The 26,104-nt window shown below is 37.5% G+C and overlaps 4 protein-coding genes across 6 annotated transcripts in view; 3 read left to right on the forward strand and 1 right to left on the reverse strand.

The window, feature by feature from the left end:
* Positions 1–2,590: 2,590 nt before the first annotated feature.
* Positions 2,591–4,671, forward strand: LOC116173217 (facilitated trehalose transporter Tret1-2 homolog). Its single transcript, XM_031490561.1, has 3 exons — positions 2,591–3,016; positions 3,073–3,163; positions 3,214–4,671. Exons 1-3 carry the CDS (start codon positions 2,924–2,926, stop codon positions 4,533–4,535), a joined length of 1,506 nt encoding a protein of 501 aa, XP_031346421.1. The 5' UTR covers positions 2,591–2,923; the 3' UTR covers positions 4,536–4,671.
* A 1,459-nt stretch (positions 4,672–6,130) lies between these two features.
* Positions 6,131–6,909, reverse strand: LOC116173221 (ATP synthase subunit d, mitochondrial-like). Its single transcript, XM_031490565.1, has 3 exons — positions 6,720–6,909; positions 6,450–6,668; positions 6,131–6,401 (listed from the first exon to the last, which is right to left on the reverse strand). The coding sequence occupies exons 1-3, from the start codon at positions 6,839–6,841 to the stop codon at positions 6,227–6,229; spliced, it is 516 nt and encodes a 171-aa protein (XP_031346425.1). The 5' UTR covers positions 6,842–6,909; the 3' UTR covers positions 6,131–6,226.
* An 89-nt stretch (positions 6,910–6,998) lies between these two features.
* Positions 6,999–26,104, forward strand: part of LOC116173214 (tyrosine-protein kinase Src64B) — a 91,733-nt gene continuing 72,627 nt past the window's right edge. For all 3 annotated transcript variants that reach the window (XM_031490553.1, XM_031490551.1, XM_031490550.1), the window contains exon 1: positions 6,999–7,274. The gene's annotated coding sequence lies outside the window, so the exon portion shown is untranslated. The remainder of the gene's footprint in view (positions 7,275–26,104) is intronic.
* Positions 14,883–15,710, forward strand: LOC116173220 (glutathione S-transferase 1-like). Its single transcript, XM_031490564.1, has 3 exons — positions 14,883–15,086; positions 15,131–15,331; positions 15,376–15,710. The coding sequence occupies exons 1-3, from the start codon at positions 14,946–14,948 to the stop codon at positions 15,691–15,693; spliced, it is 660 nt and encodes a 219-aa protein (XP_031346424.1). The 5' UTR covers positions 14,883–14,945; the 3' UTR covers positions 15,694–15,710.

The raw sequence follows: 26,104 nt of genomic DNA on the forward strand, positions 1-26,104 counted from the left end.
TGCTCCTTAGATTTCCAGGTATTGCGTTCTCGGTTGCGGTAATGATTAAGGGAAAGGGGTGCGGAAATGGACATGGAGAATGGGATGAGATTGGAGCGCGGGCGCGGAAATGGACACTGGAGATGGGATCGGGAATCCTTAGAATATAATGCGCTCCGACGGCTACACGTTTTATTTGAGATAGCGTAGTACGGGGTGGTCTAGGGGGTGGGGAATATCACCCAGTATACGGTGGTTCGTGGCACCTTTGCGACTAGTGAAGAGTACACTCTTTGCTAATAGGTAATCGCTCCTCTGTTGCTGGGGGGATTCCGTGCTCCTTAGATTTCCAGGTATTGCGTTCTCGGTTGCGGTAATGATTAAGGGAAAGGGGCGCGGAAATGGACATGGAGAATGGGATGAGATTGGAGCGCGGGCGCGGAAATGGACACTGGAGATGGGATCGGGAATCCTTAGAATATAATGCGCTCCGACGGCTACACGTTTTATTAGAGATAGCGTAGTACGGGGTGGTCTAGGGGGTGGGGAATATCACCCAGTATACGGTGGTTCGTGGCACCTTTGCGACTAGTGAAGAGTAACCCTACTCTTTGCTAATAGGTAATCGCTCCTCTGTTGCTGGGGGGATTCCGTGCTCCTTAGATTTCCAGGTATTGCTTTCTCGGTTGCGGTAAAGATTAAGGGAAAGGGGCGCGGAAATGGACATGGAGAATGGGATGAGATTGGAGCGCGGGCGCGGAAATGGACACTGGAGATGGGATCGGGAATCCTTAGAATATAATGCGCTCCGACGGCTACACGTTTTATTAGAGATAGCGTAGTACGGGGTGGTCTAGGGGGTGGGGAATATCACCCAGTATACGGTGGTTCGTGGCACCTTTGCGACTAGTGAAGAGTAACCCTACTCTTTGCTAATAGGTAATCGCTCCTCTGTTGCTGGGGGGATTCCGTGCTCCTTAGATTTCCAGGTATTGCGTTCTCGGTTGCGGTAATGATTAAGGGAAAGGGGCGCGGAAATGGACATGGAGAATGGGATGAGATTGGAGCGCGGGCGCGGAAATGGACACTGGAGATGGGATCGGGAATCCTTAGAATATAATGCGCTCCGACGGTTACACGTTTTATTAGAGATAGCGTAGTACGGGGAGGTCTAGGGGGTGGGGAATATCACCCAGTATACGGTGGTTCGTGGCACCTTTGCGACTAGTGAAGAGTAACCCTACTATTTGCTAATAGGTAATCGCTCCTCTGTTGCTGGTGGGATTCCGTGCTCCTTAGATTTCCAGGTATTGCGTTCTCGGTTGCGGTAATGATTAAGGGAAAGGGGTGCGGAAATGGACATGGAGAATGGGATGAGATTGGAGCGCGGGCGCGGAAATGGACACTGGAGATGGGATCGGGAATCCTTAGAATATAATGCGCTCCGACGGCTACACGTTTTATTAGAGATAGCGTAGTACGGGGTGGTCTAGGGGGTGGGGAATATCACCCAGTATACGGTGGTTCGTGGCACCTTTGCGACTAGTGAAGAGTAACCCTACTCTTTGCTAATAGGTAATCGCTCCTCTGTTACTGGGGAGATTCCATACTCCTCACAGTTCCCGGTACCTACTGCGTTCTCTGTCGTATTTCTTGTTATTAGGGGATACGTGACAATCCCCTCTGGTTTTTCGTTTCCTGTCTTATTTCCTCGTAGTAGGCAGGGCCGGACTGGCCCAGGCCGCTAAGCCGCCCCAGCGGCCGGGGCCTCGCGCGTCGGGGGCCCTGGAAGGGGGCCCTCGTGGAACGCGAAGCGGAAACTCCGTCGCGGGGCCCCGCTAAGCCGACAACTCAAGTATCTTGTATATTTCTGTCCTCAAATGTGTAAAGGATAGACTCAGAAGCTCTTTGGGTCAGTCAATTTTTGAAGCATTAATGTTTGTAAATGTTGAGCGTATTGTTAGTTTAAATTTGGAGAAGGATAAATTAATTGATAAATTTGCCAATACGTCATTGGAATTACAGCGCCAATACTGTTCAGCAAGTTGTTTCAAATACAATTTAAAATCTCTGCACATCCCTTGTTTTTTTTTCGGTGGAGGGGGGGGGGCATGAGTTTGGGGGCCTTTTGGTAATGGAGCGCCCGGGGCCCTTACCCACCCAGTCCGGCCCTGGTAGTAGGGCATGCATGCCAGGTTTCTCTTAAAAAAAACTATAATGAGGTCTGATGGATAAACATTTTATTTGAGATAGCGTGCAGTTGGAGAGCTAAAGCGCTACGAAAGTACTGTGAAGAAAAAATAGAACACAATAGTTTATACCTTGGTTTACAGTGACTTATCTGGTAGAATATGTTAATTTATTTTCCATACATCATGATGGTAGAAGGATTTTGGTTGTAATAATTAATAACGTTACAATTCTTGTTGTTTATTCCATATTAATCTGTAAAGAATCATGTCGGTTGCTTTCAAGTTGGGGCTATAATGTAACTGGAATTCACTTTAGTAATTCAAGTAGAAAAACAAATTAATTATTGTTACAATCAATAATATATGACTCATGTGGAACTCTTACCTCATTTTGAACTTATTTGTGTTTTCGCTCATTAGTTGTAAACACCACAAAGAAATTTTTTTTGTTGTAGTCTCCACGAACTGTTGTAATATAATCTCAGATTTAAACACTTTAAATCTGTGGTATAATCCACACAAGCACAGGCCCGTTTGGCCCTTTAAGCAAATTCAAATTTAAGCGAGCTTGCGGTTTCGCAGTACCGAGGGAGTCACCGTCCAACCACAGATAGATACAACTCTGCGCTGTACGTTTATCACATCCTCAAGGCAAGTAGGATTTCTGTGGCAGCGATACCAATGTTTGTATTTTACAATTGCTGAATAAATAGTCGTAATTTTCCTCCAATTCGATAAGACGACTTTTTAGAATGAATAACGATAAACAGCTGTTGGTAAATGCTGACGCTAACGAGGAGGTTTACAATGACTACCGCATCTCCAGTGGAAGCTCTAGATCAAGTGTAAGTTTAACCATATTGCTCCTACAGAAACTCAAATTTTTGCTTTGCTTTTGCAGCATTCCTCCAACACTCAGCCACAACCGATTACGTACCCGGTCAGTAACTCAAAACCGAGATCATTACCACAGTATGTCGCTGCTATAACAGGTACGGATAACCCTCACCACTTTCATTTCATCTTATTCTTGTACTTGCAGCATCTCTAGCTGCATTTGCATCGGGCACTGTCCTGGCATGGACCTCTTCAATTATATTAATCCTAGAAGGGGGCCACTTCAACAACATATCGATCACAAGTGACCAGATGGGTTGGATCGGCTCCTTCGTTACTTTAGGCGCTATGTGCACATCATTCCCTTTTGGAATTATCTGTGATTGTATCGGCCGAAAGGCCGCCCTACTCGCCCTCATAATTCCATTCAGTGTCGGTTGGTCGCTGATAATTTGGGCCGACTCTTTGCTAATGTTGTATTTCGGACGGTTCATTTCGGGAATGGCAGCCGGTGCCTGTTGTGTAGCCGCACCTCTCTACATAAACGAAATTGCGCACAAATCAATTCGGGGCACTTTAGGCAGTTATTTTCAGCTCATGGTAACGGTTGGCATTTTGTTCGCATACGTCGTAGGTAAGTTTGCAACTCCGATTCTATACACTGCAATTTGTGCTGCGGTGCCTTTCGTTTTCTTCTTGTTCTTCGTTTTCCAACCGGAATCCCCTCTCTACTCTTTGAAGAAGGGACAATTCGATAAGGCTTACAAAAGTCTCTCCTACTTGCGCGGGTCCGATTATAACGTGACCGATGAAATTATGACGCTGAGATTACTGGAGGAGTCACAGCAAAGTAGCCTTTCGGTTTCATACTCGTTGAAGAAAGCTGCCGGCTACAAAGCCTACATAATCGCTTTGGCTTTGATGTTTTTTCAGCAGCTGTGCGGAATTAACGCCATCATTTTCTACACTCCTGATATTTTCGCGTCGTCCGGCGCGAAAGTGGATCCACAAATTGCCACAATATGCGTCGGCGCATTCCAAGTGATCGCCACCTTTATCTCCTCGTTAATTGTCGACAAACTCGGCCGGAGGATGCTTCTAATCAGTTCTGAGGCAATCATGGCGGTTTCAACCGTTTTCCTTGGACTATTCTTCACACTGAAAGACAGGCAGATTGTCGCCGACGACATTGTTAGCGTGCTCGGATTTCTTCCGGTCGTATCTTTGGGCGTTTTCATCATCATGTTTTCAATGGGTTTGGGTCCTTTACCGTGGACAATTTGTGGCGAGATTTTTAGTTCTGATCTGAAAAGCTTCGCCATTTCTAGTGCGGTCACTCTCAACTGGTTTTTGGCATTTTTGGTAACTAAGTTTTATCTTAAGCTTGAGCTTCTGATAGGAAGCGACGTGATGTTTTATATTTTTAGCGGAATTTGTGTTATTGGCACCGTGTTTTGTTATACTTTTATACCTGAAACTAAGGGAAAGACTATTGAACAAATTCAAAAGGAACTTGAAGGCTCTTAAGGATCTCTGTACTTGTATAGGCCAACTGTTATTGTGTTTCCTATTACTAATGTTCCTAGTCAATCCCAAAAATCTCATATATTTACAAACGTACCTATCTATTATATTATATTTACAAATATATTTTTTATCATTTGTTTTACTTTCATTTGTTTATAATGGAACTTAAATATAATCCAAACTGGTAGACAAGTGAAAATTAAAGGAGTACATGTAAAAGGATGTGTCGAAGAAAAAAAAAGTACAAAAAGAATAAGGAAAAGAAGGTGAAGAATGAAAATCCTAATGAAGGATGAGTTGCACCAAATATATCTATTTTTCCACTTGTTTTTTTAATGCTCTACAAGCAACCCTCCAAATGCAAATACAAGTCACCTTTCGTGCGCTAAAAATAATAAATTAAACAAATATAGCAAACGAGCTCCTGGGTATGGCTATAGCATGTGCAAAACCAAATTTTAAACCGGATGTTAGTTTTGCTTTTATTTAAAGTGTATATGTATGAAATTTCATTTGAATGCCTCCATACATAAGCTGCGCATGCGCAAAATCAAATTTTGGATTATTCCAAGTGGTTATATACCAAATTTCATTTAAATCCCCCTATAAATCAGAAAGTTGGCACTGCGCATGCGCAAAACGAAATTTTGAAACTGGCGTAAAATTTGCTTTTATTCCAAGTGGTTATGTACCAAATTTCATTTAAATACCTTCATAAATAAGAAAGTTTGCAATTCGGTCTGTAAATGGTCGAGATGCGCAAAGGGCTCTGTGAATGGTGATCGATTAGGTTCAACTTTTGGAATTGTGTTTTATATGGCTAAAGCTATGCGCATATTGAATTTCATGCAATTCGGTTCATAACTAACGGAGATGTCAAAAGGGCCTACTTTATTTTTTGGGCTACATTGCCAATTCACGAACTCCGATCTACAAATTTGATAAAGAATCCACCTGCAAAATTTCATCGTAATCGGTCCATTCGTTTATGAGTTATCGTGCGAACGGACGGACGGACAGACACAACAAAATTATAAACCCGCTAGGAGCTCGTTAATAAAATGGAACTTGATTAAATGACAGTTTAAAAAATAATGTCTGATATTTAAAAAAATAATATTTTTATCTGTTATATAAATCAATGCGTTTTCAGACTGTTATAAATTTATTGTTTATTAATTGTAAATAAATAAAGTACGTATTTAAATTTCAAGTTACTATTCCAACAGCATTTTCCAAACGTTGTATACTTTTTTAAGGGTAGTCCTTCCCGATACTTGCAGATTGTTTTTTGTAATTTTTGAATTTAAATATTAATAGGGTAGCTTTTGCAACGACCTTCAACACAAGCCTTTTATTTAACCGTTAAATTTGCGTCAATCAAAATCATCAGACCAAAACAAAAAAAAGCAATTTGGTGCGAGAAAGAAAAAGCTTGCAATTTGTCCAAGCGTAAGGTGGATTGCCTATATACTAGGAATAGAACGGTAAATTTCTGTGTTGTGGGTTGCAAGACTGCAGGGGCTCTTGCGTCCATTCGCCTACCAAAATTCCCTTCCTCTATTATTTAATTCCGAAAAAAGCAATGATGCAAATAAATTATACATTTCCATTTACTTTACTCAATAATACAATTGCAATTTAGATCTTCTCATAGAAGCTTTAACGTTTACTAGCAAAATTTACTAAAACTAATGCGCTTCTTTTTCCTCAATAGCAGTCGTCTGATCTTCAGGCTCGTGCGGCCAGAACGTCGGTCTGTTGATAGGATCGAAAGCGGTCTCCGGATACGCATCTCTATAATCCTCCATTGTCATTTGATCGATCGGAATTAACGACGCTATGTAAGCGAGTTGCTTCTTATACCTACAAACTCGCCGAGTAAAAACCGTTCCGAGTGTAATTATCGCTTACTCTGAAATTCGTGCCGACGATTCCTGCTTGAATTTCTCAATGTCGGCGGCGGTTTCCTTTTCCAACGCGTCCAGCTCTGCCACCTTGGGATTGGGCGGGTAGGGGATTTTTAGCGCTTCGTATTGACGTTGGAAATCGTCGACCATGCCTTTGATGGGGATTCGTGTTTTGTACGTCGTCCAGTCGATGGCCGGAGCGTTTTCTGGCAGAGAGGTGACTCTAAAATTGCCGGGGGTGAGAGGGTTACATAAGTAATTGTCGAACACTCACTTTCTCAGGTAGGAGTCGGACTTGGACTTGAATTGTTGGTAAAGATGTTTTTGGGATTCGGGGACCCTTTCGGCGAGGCTCGCCCAGTTTATGGAAGATTTACCGATTCGTGCCGCTGCCATTTCAGCTCAAAACCAGTCCCTAATTTTTGGTTATGTAATTTTAGGGCAAAATGGACGATCTTTCGCAACCTGAACTTTTCAACGTTGCCATTAATGCACGAAGTTGAATACAAATGGGATTTTACAAGATTCTGTTGAGAATTTCCACGATCAAGCAACACCGCAAATTTCAAATATGTAACCAAATCAGTGCCGCCACTCACACGTGATAACCCAAAGACTCGGGGCCAACTTCAGGTAAAACATAAACATAATCTAAAATGGTAGTGTACGTGTGAGAGCTTTACGTGCTGTTGGTAAATATTGAACTTTATAAATAAAAGTGAATGAATGACCGCATAAAGTGTGAACGAAGAATTAAATTAAAGTGACCGGGATCATTTGGAGTATTAGTGGAGGAGTGATACCAGCCTGGGACTTCATAAATATTAAGGTCAGTTACTTTAGTCGTCTATTTCTACTTTTTTTTGTATAAGGCCGATTCCTAATTTTTTCATTTGTAAAGACACAAAGGGGCAGCATTTTCGCTGCCCGCCTACGTTCATGAATAATTAATAAAAGCGATTAAGCGCGTGTAGGTTTTAAATCAAGTTGGCAATAACAAAGGATAATTCGAAAATCTTTGTGCACTTTTTTTCGAAAAAAAAACTGACTGTTTATAAATAACAGGGCCGGGTTGATTGTGATAAAAAATGACTCAGTGGTATTTTGTGGTGAATAATTAGAATTAACCCCGTTTCGTTCTCGTGGGGTAATTTTGAATATTGCAAGCTGAAACGAGCGCAAATTAATACAGGGTGTTTTATGGAATTCATATGGAGAGGCGTATTCGCGACTGGTTTTAAAGGGGGCCGTAAATTAAAATTATTCTACTTTCATTACATTTTCGTGTTGCGACACGTTAAAAGTTTCACTGTTAATAAAATATTATGCACTTAACTGGAAACGTCCATTAAAAATGGCACGTTTCCTGTTTTTAGTGATGTATGGAATTGCTACAGGTTTTTGTGCGTTCATTTAATGCATTATGTAAGAATTTTTATATTTAATATAATGGAATTTATTGCTATAACGGATTAAAAATGATGTACCAGTTTGTTACGCAACTGCAACAAAAATTCATGTGCATTTGCCGGTAGGTATTCCCAGTATCAAAATTGGTACCTAAACGTTTAACCGGAACTTGCGTGTGATTTAGAAATCGGAAGAGGTGACATCCAGCGGAAAACCATTAACCGTAATTAATAGAAATTTGTCTCAAAAGTACTAATTAAGTTTTAAGAAATAACCATCCATCTATTTGAATTGGACGCGCTTCGTTTGGAGTTTTGATTCGTCCATGCTTTGTCGAGGGCTTCTTATGAGCCAATCACTCGCTAGCTAGATATTTAGTAGGAAATATGTGGAAAATCTAGAAGGTTTTGGAAACTGTAAATCTCTTTCTTTTCGTTGACCCTTGGTATTGATCGAATAAAAAAAGGCTTGGAGAATGTTTTGGAAATATTTGGAATCGTCAAATGTTGAGGAAATTTTGGAAAGGTTTTAGAAATGTTTTAAAATATATTGGGTTGGGAATGTTTTGAAAATGTGGAGAAATTTTGTATATATTTCGGAAAAATGTAGGAAATTTTGGTAAAAAAAATTTAAAATTTTCGAAAGGTTTTGAAACGTGAAATCTTTTTATGTTTATCGGAAACGCGTAGGAAATTTTTGGAAGATTTTAGAATGTTTAAACAATGCTTGATGTGCTGAGTAAATTTTGGAGATGTGTTGAAAATGTGTAGCAAATTCTGCAAATTTCTAAAAAAATGTTTTAATTGTACCGGAAATTTTGGAAATATTTCGTCAAGGCATAGGGGGTTCATTTTTCATTTCATTTCATTTCATTCCGGATATTAGAAATAATTGAGGGTGTTAAATGGATTACAAATTTTGGCAAATGTATAGGAAATTTTGGAAATGTTTTCCCGTTCATTTACAAATTCTATTGTACAGGGTGGTTCAAATTCATCACTTCCGATTGGGATCTCAGTAACGGTGTGAGATAGGGCAAAGCTTTCCCTTTTTGTAACTAAAAAAACGCTTTTGGAAATTTGGAAAAATCTTTGGGAATAACTGAAAAATCACCGAAACACTGAAAATGTCAAATTTCCATAACATGCTAGATGTAGAAGTTACAGGCTACTACTTTCTTATTTCTTATGGGTGCCATATGAGAGTTTTTCGGAATACATTTGACATTTTCAGTTTTTCGGTGATATCTCAGTTATTTTCAGAGATTTTTCAAAAATAAAAATTGTTTTTAGTCACAAAAAGGGCCAACTTAATTCTGAAACAAATCCCCATTCTCCCGTTAAATAAGGTCTAACTGGACATTTTCATTTCTTCGTTACACTGTCACACATTGTTTCAACATTACGACCTATAATTTTGCAGTTTTATGCTCTCAAGATGTTCACTTGAAGACCTCGCATCCTGTTCTTTAGACTTTATCGTCTCATTAAATGAGTTCATCTCGAATGGTTTTACGTAATCGAAAATTGAGGTAATTAATGCGTCATCGATCTACAGGGTGTCGACGTGCAAATCGGTCGGCCGTCGCGAAATGCACCCGCCCACAGTTTTTTTTTGTCTTAATCTTTAAACACAATTGCCGTTGATTATGCTAATTTACAGTTCAATCTCGTTAAACAAGTTTCGTTTTACTATACGGCAGTAACGCCGCGATCGGTTCGAAGTTTGAATTTTCGCTCCGACGCGGTTTTTCGAATAAGGTTTCGAGAATCGCAATTAATTATTTCTGTACACTCGTTAAGTATCTTCCTAAGTGTTATTCTATGAATGCAGGTTAGTTGGCATCGGTCACGTTTAAATTACTCGCGTCTAAAAGTGTACCGGTGTTGGGTTTCGTGTTTCATCATCAAGGGTAAGTTGTGTACGAATTTCCAAATTTGTACTTAGCCCCGATGATTCAAATGTGTTCCAGTGGGTCACATTATAAGCGCAAGTGGATATTTTACAATCGATCATAAAACTTTTTTTTTAATCCTCAGGTATACACCAATAAATAACTTACTCAATCCGTAATTTTACCAATTTAAAATTTGTTACCTTTTGGTAGCCTCTCTGGGACCAAAACAAATATGCGTTTCAAGTAAAGCAAGAATTGCATTTCTTTTTAAATTTGTTTCTAGAGATTCTGTAAAGGGAGCACTTGAATGGAGTTTTTTTCGAATAGTTCAGGTGTATACGTGGTGTTTTCTTTTCGGGTATGAAGCGATAGCAGCATTCGATTTTCGGCTACAAAGTCATGGAAGTGGTTCGTAATAAAATTTGTAGGGTCATTTTTTACCTGAATGTTACGCGTCGACAATGAGTGAAGTATCGGAAACAAACTAATTACGGTCTGATCTGACTTAAGCCAAAGACACGTTTTGTCAATCATTCTCATCAGTAGCAGTTGCTGATAAATTTTATTGTGAAAGCGAAAGTTACTGACGGTAGACATCAAACTTACACGCCAGATACAATACAGCAGGAGTGCCAATCTCAAAAATAATCCTAAAAACATCAATGTGAGTCCTCCTGAAGATCCAGGTTCCACTATCTATTATCCATTTTCCTCTAGAGGAAGTGTCGCACAAACCATCGTGTTCAGATAGTGCTATATGTAAGGTATTGTAATTTTGTTCTTGATTTGTATAAAAAATAACGATCGGTTCTCTTTAAGAAATCGCGTAAATAATATTTTATTAAAAGCATTTAATAGAAAACAAGTATAAATTGTGCACAACTCTTGTGCAGATAAAGCGCATTTTTTTAAAAACCGAAATAGCTTTTGTTTTGACATCACCAATGGACATATTTCTTGCAGACGTCTCAATCGCCCCTTGTGGGTACCCTCTTCCGACAATCCGTTCTTGAGGTATAAGGGAATACCCCCCCCCCCCCATTCTCTAAAGTTTAACATAGCACCACTAAAGGCATGCGTATGCAAAATCTGAGACCAATTAGTTGTCGTGTGTAAAAGCTATGCATATTTTACTTTCAAAAACAACATGTCAGGAAATAATTCGAGGAGGGGGGGGGGGCTTTTAGACAGCGAAATTTGATGGCCGTTGGCACACCTTTAAGTTATAGCCTACCTACTGCAAAAAAATCCGGACGGACGGACAAAACGCAAACAATAGCACATTTTTTAATTCTTAAAAAAATGCGGCCACCGGTTTCGTATAGAAATTGTCAACATTTAATTCTGGAGCTCTATCTTTCGTTTAGGTATCCCCAAACATTCAAAATTCTGTAATTTTGTTCTCAGCAACCCTGACACAAGAATGAAATCCACGGCATTGCCTAGGTTTTTGAGTTATTAAATGTCGAGTTAAATGTACTACGAGAAATTTTGGAGAAACACAAGCTCTGGAGAAATAAGGAAGACATTTTAATTTTAGAAAAATATGTGAGGGTAGCTCAAAACTTTTTAGAACTGTTGGGATTTGAAGGCATTGCATACCATAGGAAATTACAGGTTGTAGAAATCGGAAGATTGATTTTTCTCCATAAATTAATCGATTAGTGAAATGGAATTCTTAAAACCGTGGTACAAATGACGCCAATCTTTGGCTGCGTCGTTTGATTTCAATAGCGCTTTGTTTCTTAATGTATTTCGGAAGCTTCGAAGACTACCCTGTTCAGTCTTAATTTGATTTATTTGATTCATAGCGCGAAATTTAAGCAACGAATTTACCTCGGAATTTGCCGAGGGGGTAATACATGAGCAAAATGTTGTACGAAAGACTACCAGTTGCCAAAGACTACAAGAGACTACTCCATGAATACCACAGACTACCACATGAATACCAGTGACTACTCCAGACTACCACACAGGTGGCAGCGAGATAATTGCGGTCTGCGACCGATGTTGGGCAAGATCCTTTAATTCTAGATCTAGATCCAGATCAAAGATCCGCACCTAGATCAAGATCGTCCTAAAATGATCTAGATCCTTTATAGATCCTCCATAGGTAAATCCGAGGGTAAATCTAATTTACATGGGTGGATTTGATTCCTTATTCGGAAAATGCTTAGGTACTTATCTCATTCTGTGTAACCCCTTCTTGTTTTACTTTTATCTATGCAAAATTCGCAAAACAGCAAGAAAAATGATGCGAAAAAGTCCTTCTTTGAAAATTATAATAACCGCCTACATCTGAATTACTACTTAAGGCAAAGTGGTGTGCTTACCTACATAACAATAACGTGTTTTTCGGATAATTCGGGTAGACCTGGCGGCGGCATGCCCATGAATCAGTTGTACAGGGTGAGTCAACGATTGCGCGGAGTAACTTAATGCCTTGAAGATAAGACTTTTCGATAGAGCCTTTTGTATTATATGTTTGAATATTCTCCACATTTTAAAAATATTTGGAATTATACAGGGTGCGCCCACAAAGTAGGGCGCCCAAATGGTACATTTTTTAAATAGAACCCCCTGTATTTGAATGCATTTTTGAATTCTACGTGTCTTTTTTATTACATGGTTCATATCCGAAAAACTAGTAGTTTTAAAGATAATTAGATTTGTAAGAAAAATTGGGCATTTGCAAGCGTCAGTATATTGTCAAAATTATTACTTAAATTTTGATTCCAAGTTTTGTATCTTTTATCCTGGGTTAAGTAAAAGTCAAATAAATACATCTACTATAAAACATTAAAAAAATAGCTTACAGGGTGTTTTTTTCTAGGTCCAAAGTTACAAAACATATTAAAAAATCTCACTTTTTTTAAATGGAACACCCTGTATATTTTTCTGTCATCATTTCGCTCATCCAGAAATCTTATATCTTGATAATAATGTCCTATACCTATCTCTGATAGTTGTCGAAATATCTTGGTTTTCCTGGTTTTTATATTCTAATCTTAAATAAGTTATATGTAATTTACATAATAGTGAGGTGGCCATGCAAAAAAAAGGTAATTTTTATCTGCCTCGTTCAAAGCTAAAATCATATTTATTAATTCATTTTTCTAATAATTCATTTACCTAAGTCTATAAAAATTGGAGAATAAATTTGATAGTAAAAACATAAACAAATATCTTGGTTTTTCTACTTTTTACATTTTAATCTGAAATAAGTTCTAATTTACATAATAACGAGGTGAATATGAAAAAAAATGAAACTAATATCACTGACTGGATGACATTAGGAGTTAAATTAAATTTGCTTTATAGTTAAATGTTTTTACTTATTCTCCAGTTTTTTGACCAAAATAAATTGTTTGAAAAATAAATTAATCGATATGATTTTCGTTTTGGACGAGATAGATAAAAATTGCCTTTTTTTGCATGTCAACCTCACTATTATGTAAATTACATATAACTTATTTAAGATTAGAATATAAAACCCAGGAAAACCAAGATATTTCGAAAACTATCAGAGATAGGCATAGGACATTATTATCAAAAGTTGAAGGTTTTTCGGGGATCTAAATGATGACAGAGAAATATACAGGGTGTTCCAGTTAAAAAAGTGAGATTTTTTAATATGAAGTTTTGCAACTTTGGACCTACCAAAAAAAAACACCCTGTAAGCCTATATTTTATATGTTTCATAGTAGATGTATTTATTTGACTTTTACTTAACCCGGGATAAAAGATATAAAACCTGGAATCAAAATTTAAGTAATAATTTAATAACAATATACTAAGGCTTGCAAATACCCAATTTTTCTTAAAAATCGAATTATCTTTAAAACTACTAGATTTTCGGATATTAACCATATAATAAAAAAGATGTACAATTACACGTAGAATTCAAAAATGTATTCAAATACAGAGGGTTCTATTTAAAAAAATGTACCATTTGGGCGCCCTACTTTGTGGGCGCACCGAGGGGCGCACCCTGTATAATTCCAAATATTTTTAAAATGTGGAAAATATTCAACCACATCATAATACAAAAGCACTCTATCGAAAAATCTTATCTTCAAAGCATTAAGTTACTCCGCGCAATCGTTGACTCACCCTGTACTGTAAACAATTACCGATACTACCCCCTAAGCTAAACCACCCGTTGTGCTAATGACTATTCCCACTAAATCCCAAAAACTTGAATGGAACACAGTATTTTATTCTTTAAATATAGACAACGATTTACTCCTCCAATGTTAAAAACATTTATAACGTAAATAATTAAAATTGATCTTTGGATCTACTAGTGGAAGATCTATTATAATATAATCTAGATCTAGATACAAGATCATCTTCTAAAAAGGGTCTAGATCCAGATCTAAGATATATGTGATTATCATGGAAACCTTGGCCTCGACCTAGGTATGTTTTTAAACACACAACACAAATACATGATTACTGATTGAATCGCTACCATCTTTAAAACTGAATCGTCACCTTCAATAACCAGCACTGCAACAATCAATCGAATTAATTTAAAAAGTATGCGATTTGATAGACAAAATCACAAAAACCATAGTTTATGCCCGAAATACCTACATACAAGCAAAATGGAAAATAATAAAAAAGATTAGTAAATGCTCATAGGAATACCAAAAACTACCACCAGAAAACCAGCGATTACCACTGACTACCATAGGAATACCACAGATTACCATTGACTACCACGGGAATACCAGAGAATACCACGGGAATACCAGTGACTACCAGTCATGTGTACGAAAGATTACCACACCGACTAACCCCTCGGAATTTGCAATTAAAAATGTCCGACTTCGCATTAATTCAGTAAGAACAGGAAGGGACTTGAGTGCATTCGGTCTGAAAGAATATTTTATCGTAGGGTCGATTATCGCGAAACAAGTTTTTTAATGTCTACTAGTAATAAATTGGCAATAAGGGGTGGCACATCAAAAATCAAGATGGAACACCCTGTACACTGGAGTTTACGTTTACTTCTCGTACCACGTGGTCCAATTTGCACTAAATTTGCAGTTTGTAACCTCGTTACGTGATGGAAAATGTAAATGTGATATATGTTTACATAACCGTAATGTACCTAGTCAAAGGTTATCAATTTCCCATGTTTTTGTTTATGAAACGAACGCATAGAATTCTCGTCATTCGTTAACTATGGCTCCCATTTTATACTCGATAAAAGCAAGTCCGGCGGTACGAAGTGTTTTAATTGCGGCAAAGTTTCTGAATTTACCCCTAGAGGTACGCGAACTCGACTACTTTGCGGGAGAGCACTTAAAGCCGGAATTCCTCCAGGTAAATAGCATACTCGTCTATTTTGGCCGTTAAACAAATTGCAGTTAAATCCTCTGCACACCGTTCCAACGTTGGACGATGGCGGCGAGGTGATTTGCGATAGTCACGCGATTACCCCTTACCTCCTGGGTAAATATGGAAGAGACGACTCGCTCTACCCCGAAGATTTGTACCGACGCGCCTTGGTCGATCAAAAAATGGCGTTCGACCTAGGCACCATTTACCCCACACTGGGAGCCGTTGACGTATGTACACTAACCGAAATTCATTAATTCAACCTGGCTTTCAGTTACCTTACATACGGGGCGAGATCAAATCGCTCCCTCCAAAGTTGGCCAAACAAATCGAGCGGGTTTTCGACTTTTTGGAAGCGTTCTTGAAGAATTCCGATTGGATCGCGCTTAGCACTTTCAGTCTTGCGGATATTCATTGCTACACGTCGATTTCTTCATTAAATTTTCATCTGAAATTGGCCGAGAACGCCTGGCCCCACAGCTATCGGTGGATGAGGCGTTGCCAGAGTTTGCCAATTTTCAGTGACGACGCTGAAGCACTGAAAACGTTTGAGGAACTTTTTCGGAGTTTCCAATCGTGTAGTAATTTGTAATTACACTCACGTGAAAACATTGAATTTAAATATTATCTTGCACGCAACCGGGTATTCTCTGCGTTTTTAGCGCATTTTTTTAAAAATTTTGCAAATTTCGCTACCATGAATTATTTCCTGAGTGCTGTTTTTGAAAATAAAACGTGCATAACTTTTACAACGAATTGGTCTCAGATTTTGCATACGCATGCCTTTAGTGGTTCCAAGTTAAACTTTTGAAAATGCGAGGGGGGGGGGGGGTTAAACACAGGTTCTACCCTTCATGGTATTTTAATGAAAGGTCTCATTAAGATCAATTGGTTTGTACAAACCTAAACTATAACTTTCCCGCGCGACTGTTTTTCAAGAGCAGTGTGTGACGAGACCAAAGGGGGGGGGCAGACACTATTTCTATCTTTCATGGTATTCTAATTAAAGGTTTCAACAAAAGGAATTAATTTCTACCAACCATAGCCTCCTCCTCGACCCCTTATCGTAATCGGAACCAGAACGAATTGTTGAAAGAGGGTACTCGCAAAAGGCGATTGAGACGTCTGAAAGAAATATATCCATTGGTGAATTGAAAACTTTAAGAACGAATATCTCGAAAACAGTTTTTAGGGGTACTGTCAGTACTCTCACAGGCAAAATGAATCGTCGAAGCTCTCAGTACAATGCAAAATGGAGTGTCGGAGGATTTTGAATGTATGTTTATGTGTAAAGAGCCTCCTCCCCTTATAACCCAACCATTTGTTGAAGGTACGGCCCTGGCATATTTCTGTAAGAAAACATCAAATTGATAACGTTGGAATTTTATTTGTGAAACATCCTGTACTATGTTTTGTAAAATCCCCTCGTTAGATGTCGCCTGTTGTCGTCCCCATCCTTTATTTGCAATCACTTCTACATCTCCCACCTTGTTGTGTGTCCTATAAAAGGTGTTTGTAAAGTACCAGAGAGCACTTCCGATTAATTCCGTTCCATGTTAAAATCATTCCCCGAACCAGAACCAGACCCGATTCCTGCCCGTTTCGAAAACCTGAGATCCGTTTTAAGTTTATTTTATTTTCCGTTTTAATTCCACCAGAGCTTTTCGTTTTAGTTTCATTATTTTCCTAGACCTATTAATTTGATAATTACTTTTAGTTTTGCCGTTTTACTCACCTGTTCCCGGGAAGATAATCCTGGTAGGGTAAATCCCTGCGGGCTTATAAAACCGGACACAGAACTAGTTCTTTGTATTCTTGCCTTCGGTCGGTCGACCGGACTGGAATCCAAAGAGCTTCCCTTCCGTGTTTGCCGTCTGATTCCACCGACTTTGAGTAGAGGTTGTTGGAACCGGGTGGAAGTTCCTCTGTAAGGGCCGTCGCCAGGTAAATCCTTGCCGACCTTATTCGAGAGCTATTACCTCCTGTTCAAGTCATCTCAGGTCGGGTTATTGCTTTGCTGAAAAGCACCTGAAATATAACTGGTGGAGAAAACTACCTATACTTCCTTTACCTGATATCTCCTCGAGCCTTGATAAGCATCCGGGCTTAGGTGGTAATAACTCTTTATCATTACAGCGAACTAGTAGCACTTGCCACATCCACCGCACGTGCCCAGTTGGGGAAAAGAAAAGCCTACCAGACCCAAGGTCAACCGGGGATTTGACAGACGGTGCTTTGCTGAAAAGCACCTGAAATATAACTGGTGGAGAAAACTTTTTTTATTTATTTATTTTATTAATTAAACAATTGCAATCAATACGAATTTCGATCTCTGGCCAGCCGGCTGGAGCTACCCGAAGGCAAAACCCCGTTCTGTTTACATTTCCATCTTGTGAAGTGACGCTAAAATAATCGATGCATCTCTCATAATTCATCTAAACAAGAGCGTTACCGCGTAACGACCGCAAACAAACGTTTATACACTCCGCAACTCAACCTCATTAGACTCGGAAATTAATTGAGATTTATTACGACGTAAATGTAATTACCTTCTCCAATATATCAAATCAATATAGAAATTTTCCGTAATAATTAACAGCGAAATTCGTTTTCTCTTCGTATACTTTTGTTTTCCTTTAATTAATAAAGGAAATTGGTCCAGAAATGAACGATAAATGTAACATGATTATAATTAAATGTGTAACGGCGCCGCGATCTGGAATTTTGTTTGTTGGTAGAAGAAATGTGTTTGCTGAAACTTTTTCATTTCGCTTACGGTGTCGTGTTTGTAAATACTTTCCCCGGGTCTTGTTTCAAACTAAAAGATCCTTAGCCCAGTTTCAAGAGCAGGTTTGCGAGATATCGCGACAAAAACTGAGACTGGCAACAGGTCAAACCTATAAAAATTGTAAAATCGCCCAAAGGTGTTTCCATTTTAGGATTAGTAGAATTACACTGAAGAAATTCATATGTTAATAATGGTAGATAATTAAAATAAAAACTCTCCCATGACTGTGATATCCCCAGCTCGAATCCATAACTTTTCTTGTGTCGTTCTGGTCACAACGAAACGCCAAAAATAATGACGGGCCACCTTGTAGGTGGTATTGTTTCAATTTATTAAGTCTAAATCTGAGGGGTTATCTACGAATAAGCACAAGGTTGATTTATTTTACTTGAATTTGTTATCTCGGCGTCTATTTTTCGTTTCAAAATTGTTTGTTTAGATTTGTGTATCTAAACACGTGAAATTGCGTATTGAAATGTAAGACACATCTGATCGTTTGCGATAAGAAGTTTTATTATCGGACGAAATTTAATTAACGCACGTGTTGTAGAAACGCGGCGGCTGCTGCTATTAGTTCTCGCGACGACGATATCATCTCTTTAAGGTAAATTACGGGTAGTGAGCTCGATTTGTTTTATTGAAGACGCAGTTCGTCATTTTTTTAATAATAAATCTGTGCAGGAGCAAGTTAGGTAACCAAAGAAGTTCAGCGCGTGTTGTCAGTCGACAGTTCTTGTCGAGTTGGTGAAGGAAGCGTTGGAATACAGTGAGTTTCTACCGTCCGAACAGCCACCGAACATTTTCTAAATCTTATTTGTCAAGCCAGAGTCAGTTTTCTGAAGTTTCCTGAAACTGTCAGCGGGTGTTTTTATGCCTCTGATAAGTGCGCCTGAATTATCGCAAAGTTCATTACCAGATTAATTGGATTATTTGAAAAAATAAACTAAGTAATTTCGTATTTTCTTTTTATATATTATGTCCAAATAAGTTTTTCTTTCTTACGGGAATTTTGTTTTCATTTTTTAAACAGCCCATAATAATCTCCTGTTCTGTCGCTATATAGTCTAGGCAATAGAGACTGTAAAATTGGCAAACTGGACATTTTGAGGTGGAAAAGAAAAAAATGGTGGAATATGTTCAGTTAGGTGTCAAAAACAACATATTAAAAATCCCACCCTCCAGACCCTGTGCTAAAGGCTCCAGCCACCCCACCATCCCCAAAAACCGTGTTTTCGCTCTTTTTGGCTGATATCTCGCGATCTATGAGGTCTATATGAAATATTTTTAGCTGAAACTATTTCTCGGGAAATTTCATACAAGGTAGGTACTCAGAAGTTAGCCTAGGTGTACCTCTTAGCCTAGGAAATTCATAAAAGCGGCGAAAATCATCAATTTTCGTGGCTTTTTGCAAATATATCGCGACCTTTAGGGCTAGATGAAATATTTTTAGCTGAAAATGCTCGTGCAATTTCGTACGAGATAGGTAACTGAAGAGTTGGCGTAAAGTCACCTTTCACCTTCAACTTTCATGTGTGAGGAAATATTCATTGTAAAACAAAGTATTTCTATGTACCATTTATTCACGTAAAAACAGTATTTTCATATTAAAATATTCACACATTCATTTATACCTCAACGTAATCATTACCCTTATACTTATCCAAATCAATTCGTACTTTTTCGATCAGACTTCTTAATCAAAAGTTATAGACTAGAAACCAATTTGAAAAAAAATTCAAAGGGCTGTAACTTTTGAACTAGTAGCTCAATCTTGGAACTGTTTGAAATTATGGATTCTACAGGCCACATTCTATAAGAAAATTTTTTTTCCGGGTCGATCTGAGACAATTTTTTTTTCGGGGCTCAAAAAAAGGCAGTGTATAACCTTCCTTTTTTACCAAAAATCGACTGCACCAAAATTTCTCGGGAAAACACTTTTTCTTATTAATTTTGGTGCGTAGAATCCAAATCAATTCGTACTTTTTCGATCAGACTTCTCAATCAAAAGTTATAGACTAGAAACCAATTTGAAAAAAAATTCAAAGGGCTGTAACTTTTGAACTAGTAGCCCAATCTTGGAACTGTTTGAAATTATGGATTCTACAGGCCACATTCTATAAGAAAATTTTTTTTCCGGGTCGATCTGAGACAATTTTTTTTCGGGGCTCAAAAAAAGGCAGTGTATAACCTTCCTTTTTTACCAAAAATCGACTGCACCAAAATTTCTCGGGAAAACACTTTTCTTATTAATTTTGGTGCGTAGAATCCAAAACAATTCGTACTTTTTCGATCAGACTTCTCAATCAAAAGTTATAGACTAGAAACCAATTTCGAAAAAAATTCAAAGGGCTGTAACTTTTGAACTAGTAGCCCAATCTTGGAACTGTTTGAAATTATGGATTCTACAGGCCACATTCTTTACAATACTCGAATACACGAAATGCTTCACATTTTTCTCATGTAATGACTTTGTAATTCCTTTATAATGGAGGTTGAATGTGGACACTTTTCTCATTTTAGCTTCGTTTGTCACACTCGCACTATTATTCAATTCTCAACCCGCTCTGAATGTAACACTTTCAGGCTGAAAGCAGAACTTGAGTCAAGTTTTCCATTTGCCACCCTGTATATAGTTTTTTTAACCGATCCAGTCTCCACTTTTGGAGTGGATTGAGCGAATACTTCCAACTGATGGCTAACTTTTTTAGTACACACGGACCTGAAACTTTCACGTTTGAATTATGCAAATTCATCACGTTCGAAATAAATTTCGTTTAACTCGGGTACAAAGGCGTTAGTAATTATTTTAGTAATTAGTTTTGTAGAAAAATGTCGGTGCCATCATCATCGGCCATCCCTCCTCGCAAAACCCATTGCCGTGATAACGTCATTCTCATTCAATTACTGATCGCCAATCAAATTAGTCTTGCCATTTTTTTTCGAATATCTTAGCCTTGGCATGTTGAGGTGTAATTAAAGACGTGGAAACTGTGGACGTGTTGTTGTTGAGGCGCGTCTCTTTAGTTTAACGTTTAATTACGTTTTAATTATTGTTGAAGGGAAAAATGCAAAATATTAAGAGATCATTGTTTTGCTTCAAATTGAGCGGGTAGGTGTTGTAATTGAGCCGTTCTCTTTAAGATTGATGAAGCGACTGGGAATTCTACGAGATTTATACTTTTGTGCATTTTGAACAAATGTTTCGACAGACTAACGGACAGATTAAAATTAGCGTCCGCTAAACACACAGGTTTATGAAAATAGACAATCCGGAAGCGTGTCATAAATTTTAATAATGCCCCGAATTGGGGCATTGATTTCTGCTTGCATATTTCAATTTTGACAATCCGAAAAGCACTTTATCTCGCCGGAGGTGTATGAAAACGTCGAGTTACTTTCGCCTTCTTTCATCATAATTGGAATTTAATTCTCTCGAGTTTTTAACGTCTCGGTAATATATAATTATGTCGTCGTTCTTTATTCCGCCCTTACGAATCTAAGGAAAACGGAAGAAGATTATGATGCGTTTTGCTCTTTGTAAGTGACTATAAAGGAAAATCGAGACGATGATGGGAATTTAAATACGAAAGGAAGCTGCACGTAAATCAAAAGGCTTTGGTGCTCCTGTCTCATGCTGCATTTTAAAGGCTTATAGAGGCATTTGTATGTACGACTTCGTTTTGCTCTGTGAAAAAAATTTCAATTATGAAGGCCAAGTGATTTTTTTTAAATTGTTTCACATTGGCAAGTGCATTCACGCACACGAGCCTATTGAATTGGATTCTGTGAAATGCAGACAATGAGTGTTTCAAAGTTCTGCCAATTACGAGGGTAGAAACGTAGAGAATTTTTCAGTTTTAACTTATTAAATCGGTTTAGCAACACCTTTAAATATAGATTAGAGGGTAACACCAACCCTTTCATTGAAATGACAGGAACGAGACGAAGATATTCAAGCCGTCGACACGCTATAATTTTGTGCCAATTTTGCCGTACAATACAAATTTTGTGCTCAAGCCGCAACGGAGATATTGAAAACTAACGAACCGCACAGAACTGGCAGCTTTTAAAACTCGCATTTGTTTAACACGTAACTTGTATTAAGAAAATCAGAGCAATCGTTTTTTTTTAGACACTTTAAATAATTGTTGAGTTGTAAAAAGTCAAATTTTTATTTGGCGAAACTGACCGTGAAATTGACACCCAGCAGCGACATACGCTTTTACAATCGGCCCGAAAACAGTTTCGTTTGTTTTTCATTTTTTCGTATTTAAAGGAGAGACCACCTCCATTCATCAATTCCATATCGTACTTCCCCGGCGATACTCGAAACACTGCTCCTTTGCCCGTTTTGATAAACACATGCGTTGCTTATTTCGCAAATGGTATTGTTATCACAGAACCATATCACTTTTTCGATAAAACCTTACCCTTAACAAACTCCCGACCAGATTAAACGTTTAAGTTTCCATTACATGTTCTCTTATTTTGCGTTTTAGACAAAAAATAGAATTAAATAAATTAAACAATTACTAACTATATAAATTTAGAATGACAATTCATCAACTTTTTCCATTTCTGTGTCTATTTAAAATAAGTGTAACGGAAACGCTCCAGACGTGACGTCGCCTTTGGCGCTTTGGAATTTTCTAGGCGCGCGATAGTGGGAATGTTCGCGACGTATCTGGTAATTACGCGAGTGTTCTGGACTTACATTGCTTGCGTGTATAAATGGTTACGGACCGAACATCGCGGTCAGTTTACTACCGAACGAGATCGAGTACGGATGAAACATCGAGCGCGGAAATATAAACTGCGAAGTGTGTGATATAAATAGTCGATATAAATTGTACAGTTTTTATAGTGTTTTAGTTTTGTTTAATAAATATTGATATAAATCGAACCCGAATTTATAAATCACGTTACATAAGATTCCTCAGATTCTATGAAACAAATGACTAACTTTAATACAGGATGTCCGGACTGCTATTTCCAATACTTAAATCGAAATTAGGTTAACAACACGCATTTTTCTTCACTACAGGGTGACTGGCTCTCTTTTTCAGCATTGTTTCAAGCTAGAGAAACGACACTCCTTGTAATTCATCGATAGAATCAAAGAGGTGACATATTGCCCTTCCCATAAATATTGTTTCAAGTTCTTTTATGCTTCCTATTTTTCATGTACAGTGTGTTCGAAATAAGAGAGTCACTACAATATCTCTTATTTGGCGAGATTCGAAGAAATGATGTTGTGTGCGTCGAACGCATATTGAAACTTCTATCGGTTAGATCAGAAATCGATGCAACTTTTGTTTGTTTTTTAAATATAATGCTTATGTTTTTTAATGTCTTTTAAAAGAACAATCAATCTGCAGTACAACACCATCAAATACGCATATGGTTGATATACACAAAAAACGAATAAATTCCTTATTTGACATGGAATTCTAGCATGCCGTGTGCTGTCAGGATGCGTGGTGTCTGTTGTGTTACACAGAAAAGACCCACATCAACTTGTTCAATGTTTCGTTTTGAATATTTACTTTTGCCCGATACGATCTCCCCATGTAACACAACAGACACCGCACATCCTGGCAGCACACGGCATACTAAGTGTAATAAGTTTTCTAAATATTAAATCACGAATTTCTCCATTTTTTGTATGTCAACCATATGTATACAGGGTGTTACAGTTACGCTGAAGGCCGAATCGATGTAAAATATTTTCAAAATGGCCGCACTTATGGAAACACCGGAAGTAGATAGTAACTTCGTTATATTAAATGGCAACCCAAATTTTTTATTGGGTTTTTGGATTCTACGCGAAATTTCAGTTCTTTGGATACCCATATGTCGATATCTGCCATTTATGGTTTTTAAGTTATTTTGACTTTAAGAAAAAAAATGGCGGATGCAGATGGTACCTTGATAATTGATTACTTGAAAACGGTTGTAGTCATGGCAACCTATTTTTATCAGTGCATATAGAATGAATACAGCTTTCTTTTAGTGTACTTCAAAAAAAGTTAAGTTGCGTAAGACCGCCCCTATGGAGATCCAAATTTATGAAACTTCAAAGACTAAAAACTCAGTTTTTTTAAATGGAATCACCATTTTCTTAATATTGCATGAGATAAAGAATCTAAATGGGCATATTTTGACAATACATGTACCTATAGCTATCTTTAACAGTTTCTGACTTATTCCCATTTTATTGAATTGACACTATTTTTTTCGAATTTTCTTTTTAGTAGTCGGCCATGATTTTATAACAATTGAATTTTAAACAATTCTAGTGACACTAATCCGTCACCCACTGTTATAGGTTAACATAAGTTTTTCAAAAATCGAAAAATGACTCGCAGTGGTTTCACCTATTTTGGAATTTAATTGTTATTTATGGTGAAATGGACAGAATCGCGGCACATGCTTGCCGTACATTAATTCGAACACTGGAACGAAATTGTATGAATTTTGGAAATGTTGTATCCCTAAATGCACTACAAATCGTTGAAGCACAAGTGATACAAAGCTCTACAAGAGAATATTTAAGAAAATGAATTGCAAATGCAAGATTAACAACATAAATTCAATGTAAAATATAAAAAACTTCGTTGAAACATTTTTTGTATGGAATTGTTGCTAGAACAGATATCGCATTACCTCTCTGAATTTTTAGAATTATACGTTGTTTAAGATTCAGTTGAATGACTGTCTAGATTTCTCAAAAATTTTCCGTCCTAGGTATATCCTTAATAAATGACTTATTTATTAATGAATTATTTAGACTAGAATCAATGATATTAAAGAATCCTTTTCTTGATTTGTTTAAAATTCGATTGTTATAAAATCATGGCCAACTACTAAAATGAAAATGCACAAAAATGGCATCAATTCAATGAAATGGGAACAAATCAGAAAATGTTAAAGATAGCTATAGGAACATGTACCTAGTATCAAAATATTCCAATTTCGATTCTCTATCTCATGCAATAGGAAAAACATGGTCATTCCATTAAAAAAAACTGAGTTTTTGGACTTTGAAGTTTCTTAAATTTGGATCTCTATAGGTGCTGTTGTACGCAACTTAATTTTTTTTAAGTACACTAAAAGAAAGCCCTATTCATTCTCTATGCACTGATAAAAATGGGTTGCCATGACTACAACCGTTTTCAAGTAATCAATTATCAAGGTACCATCTGCATCCGCCATTTTTTTTCTTAAAGTCAAAATAACTTAAAAACCATAAATGGCAGATATGGACATGTGGGTATCAAAAGAACTGAAATTTTACGTAGAATCCAAAAATGCAATAAAAAATAGGGGTTGCCATTTAATATAACGAAGTTACTATATACTTCCTGTGTTTCCGGAAGTGTGGCCATTTTGAAAATATTTTACATCGATTCGGTCTTCAGAGTAACTCCTAAGTACACATTTTCAAAAACCTACCTATTTTACTTTCCCAGAAACGTTTAACTAAAGCTCCCAAAAAACACCCTGTATTTCACGTTATCCTACAGCAAATTGATTGCTCTTTTCAAAAATCTTAAAGAAACGTACTTTGCATTTGAAAAACAAACATTCCTGAAAACCGGAAGTGGCAATATGCGATCGGATAGATCGTACTGTCGCATACAAAATTATATTTTTCAAATTTTTTGTATCTCGCCAATTAAAAGAAATATTATGGTGATCCTCTTATCTCGATCACACTGTATATGATAAATAACAAATAAATTTTAAGGAATGACAATCATGTAAATAGTAACGGTACTTCAATATAAGGTAGTAAACCACCTAAAACACGATCGGAAACAGAACATTCAGTTAATAGTTATTTACATAAAAGGCAGGAAAATGACACATTACTGGCGAGTCAGGTAATGTCATATTACTGACGAGTTTTGTATTAAATTTTACCCGAAATCGTATTTTTAATATAAAATTTCAATTTTCATATAGAACTTTTGTTTAATGTCGAGCTGTCAGTGATGACAGGAGTCATTATTGACATTTAGCAATGTCAAAAATGCGGTCGGTAAAGTGACAAGCGGCAGGAAACGCAGTCTGCTCTGCCTCTGTCATGGAAACTAAAATTTCCTGACAGAAAGTAGGTATGAAAATGAAGGTTTCAGGACGATTTTGGGTAAAATACATATAGAGTCAATTGACCCCTCGTGGATCCCGTAAGAGGGTAGCAAAGATTGAA

This window comes from Photinus pyralis, unplaced genomic scaffold, assembly GCF_008802855.1.
Source record: "Photinus pyralis isolate 1611_PpyrPB1 unplaced genomic scaffold, Ppyr1.3 Ppyr1.4_LG6, whole genome shotgun sequence".
NCBI lineage: Eukaryota > Metazoa > Arthropoda > Insecta > Coleoptera > Lampyridae > Photinus > Photinus pyralis.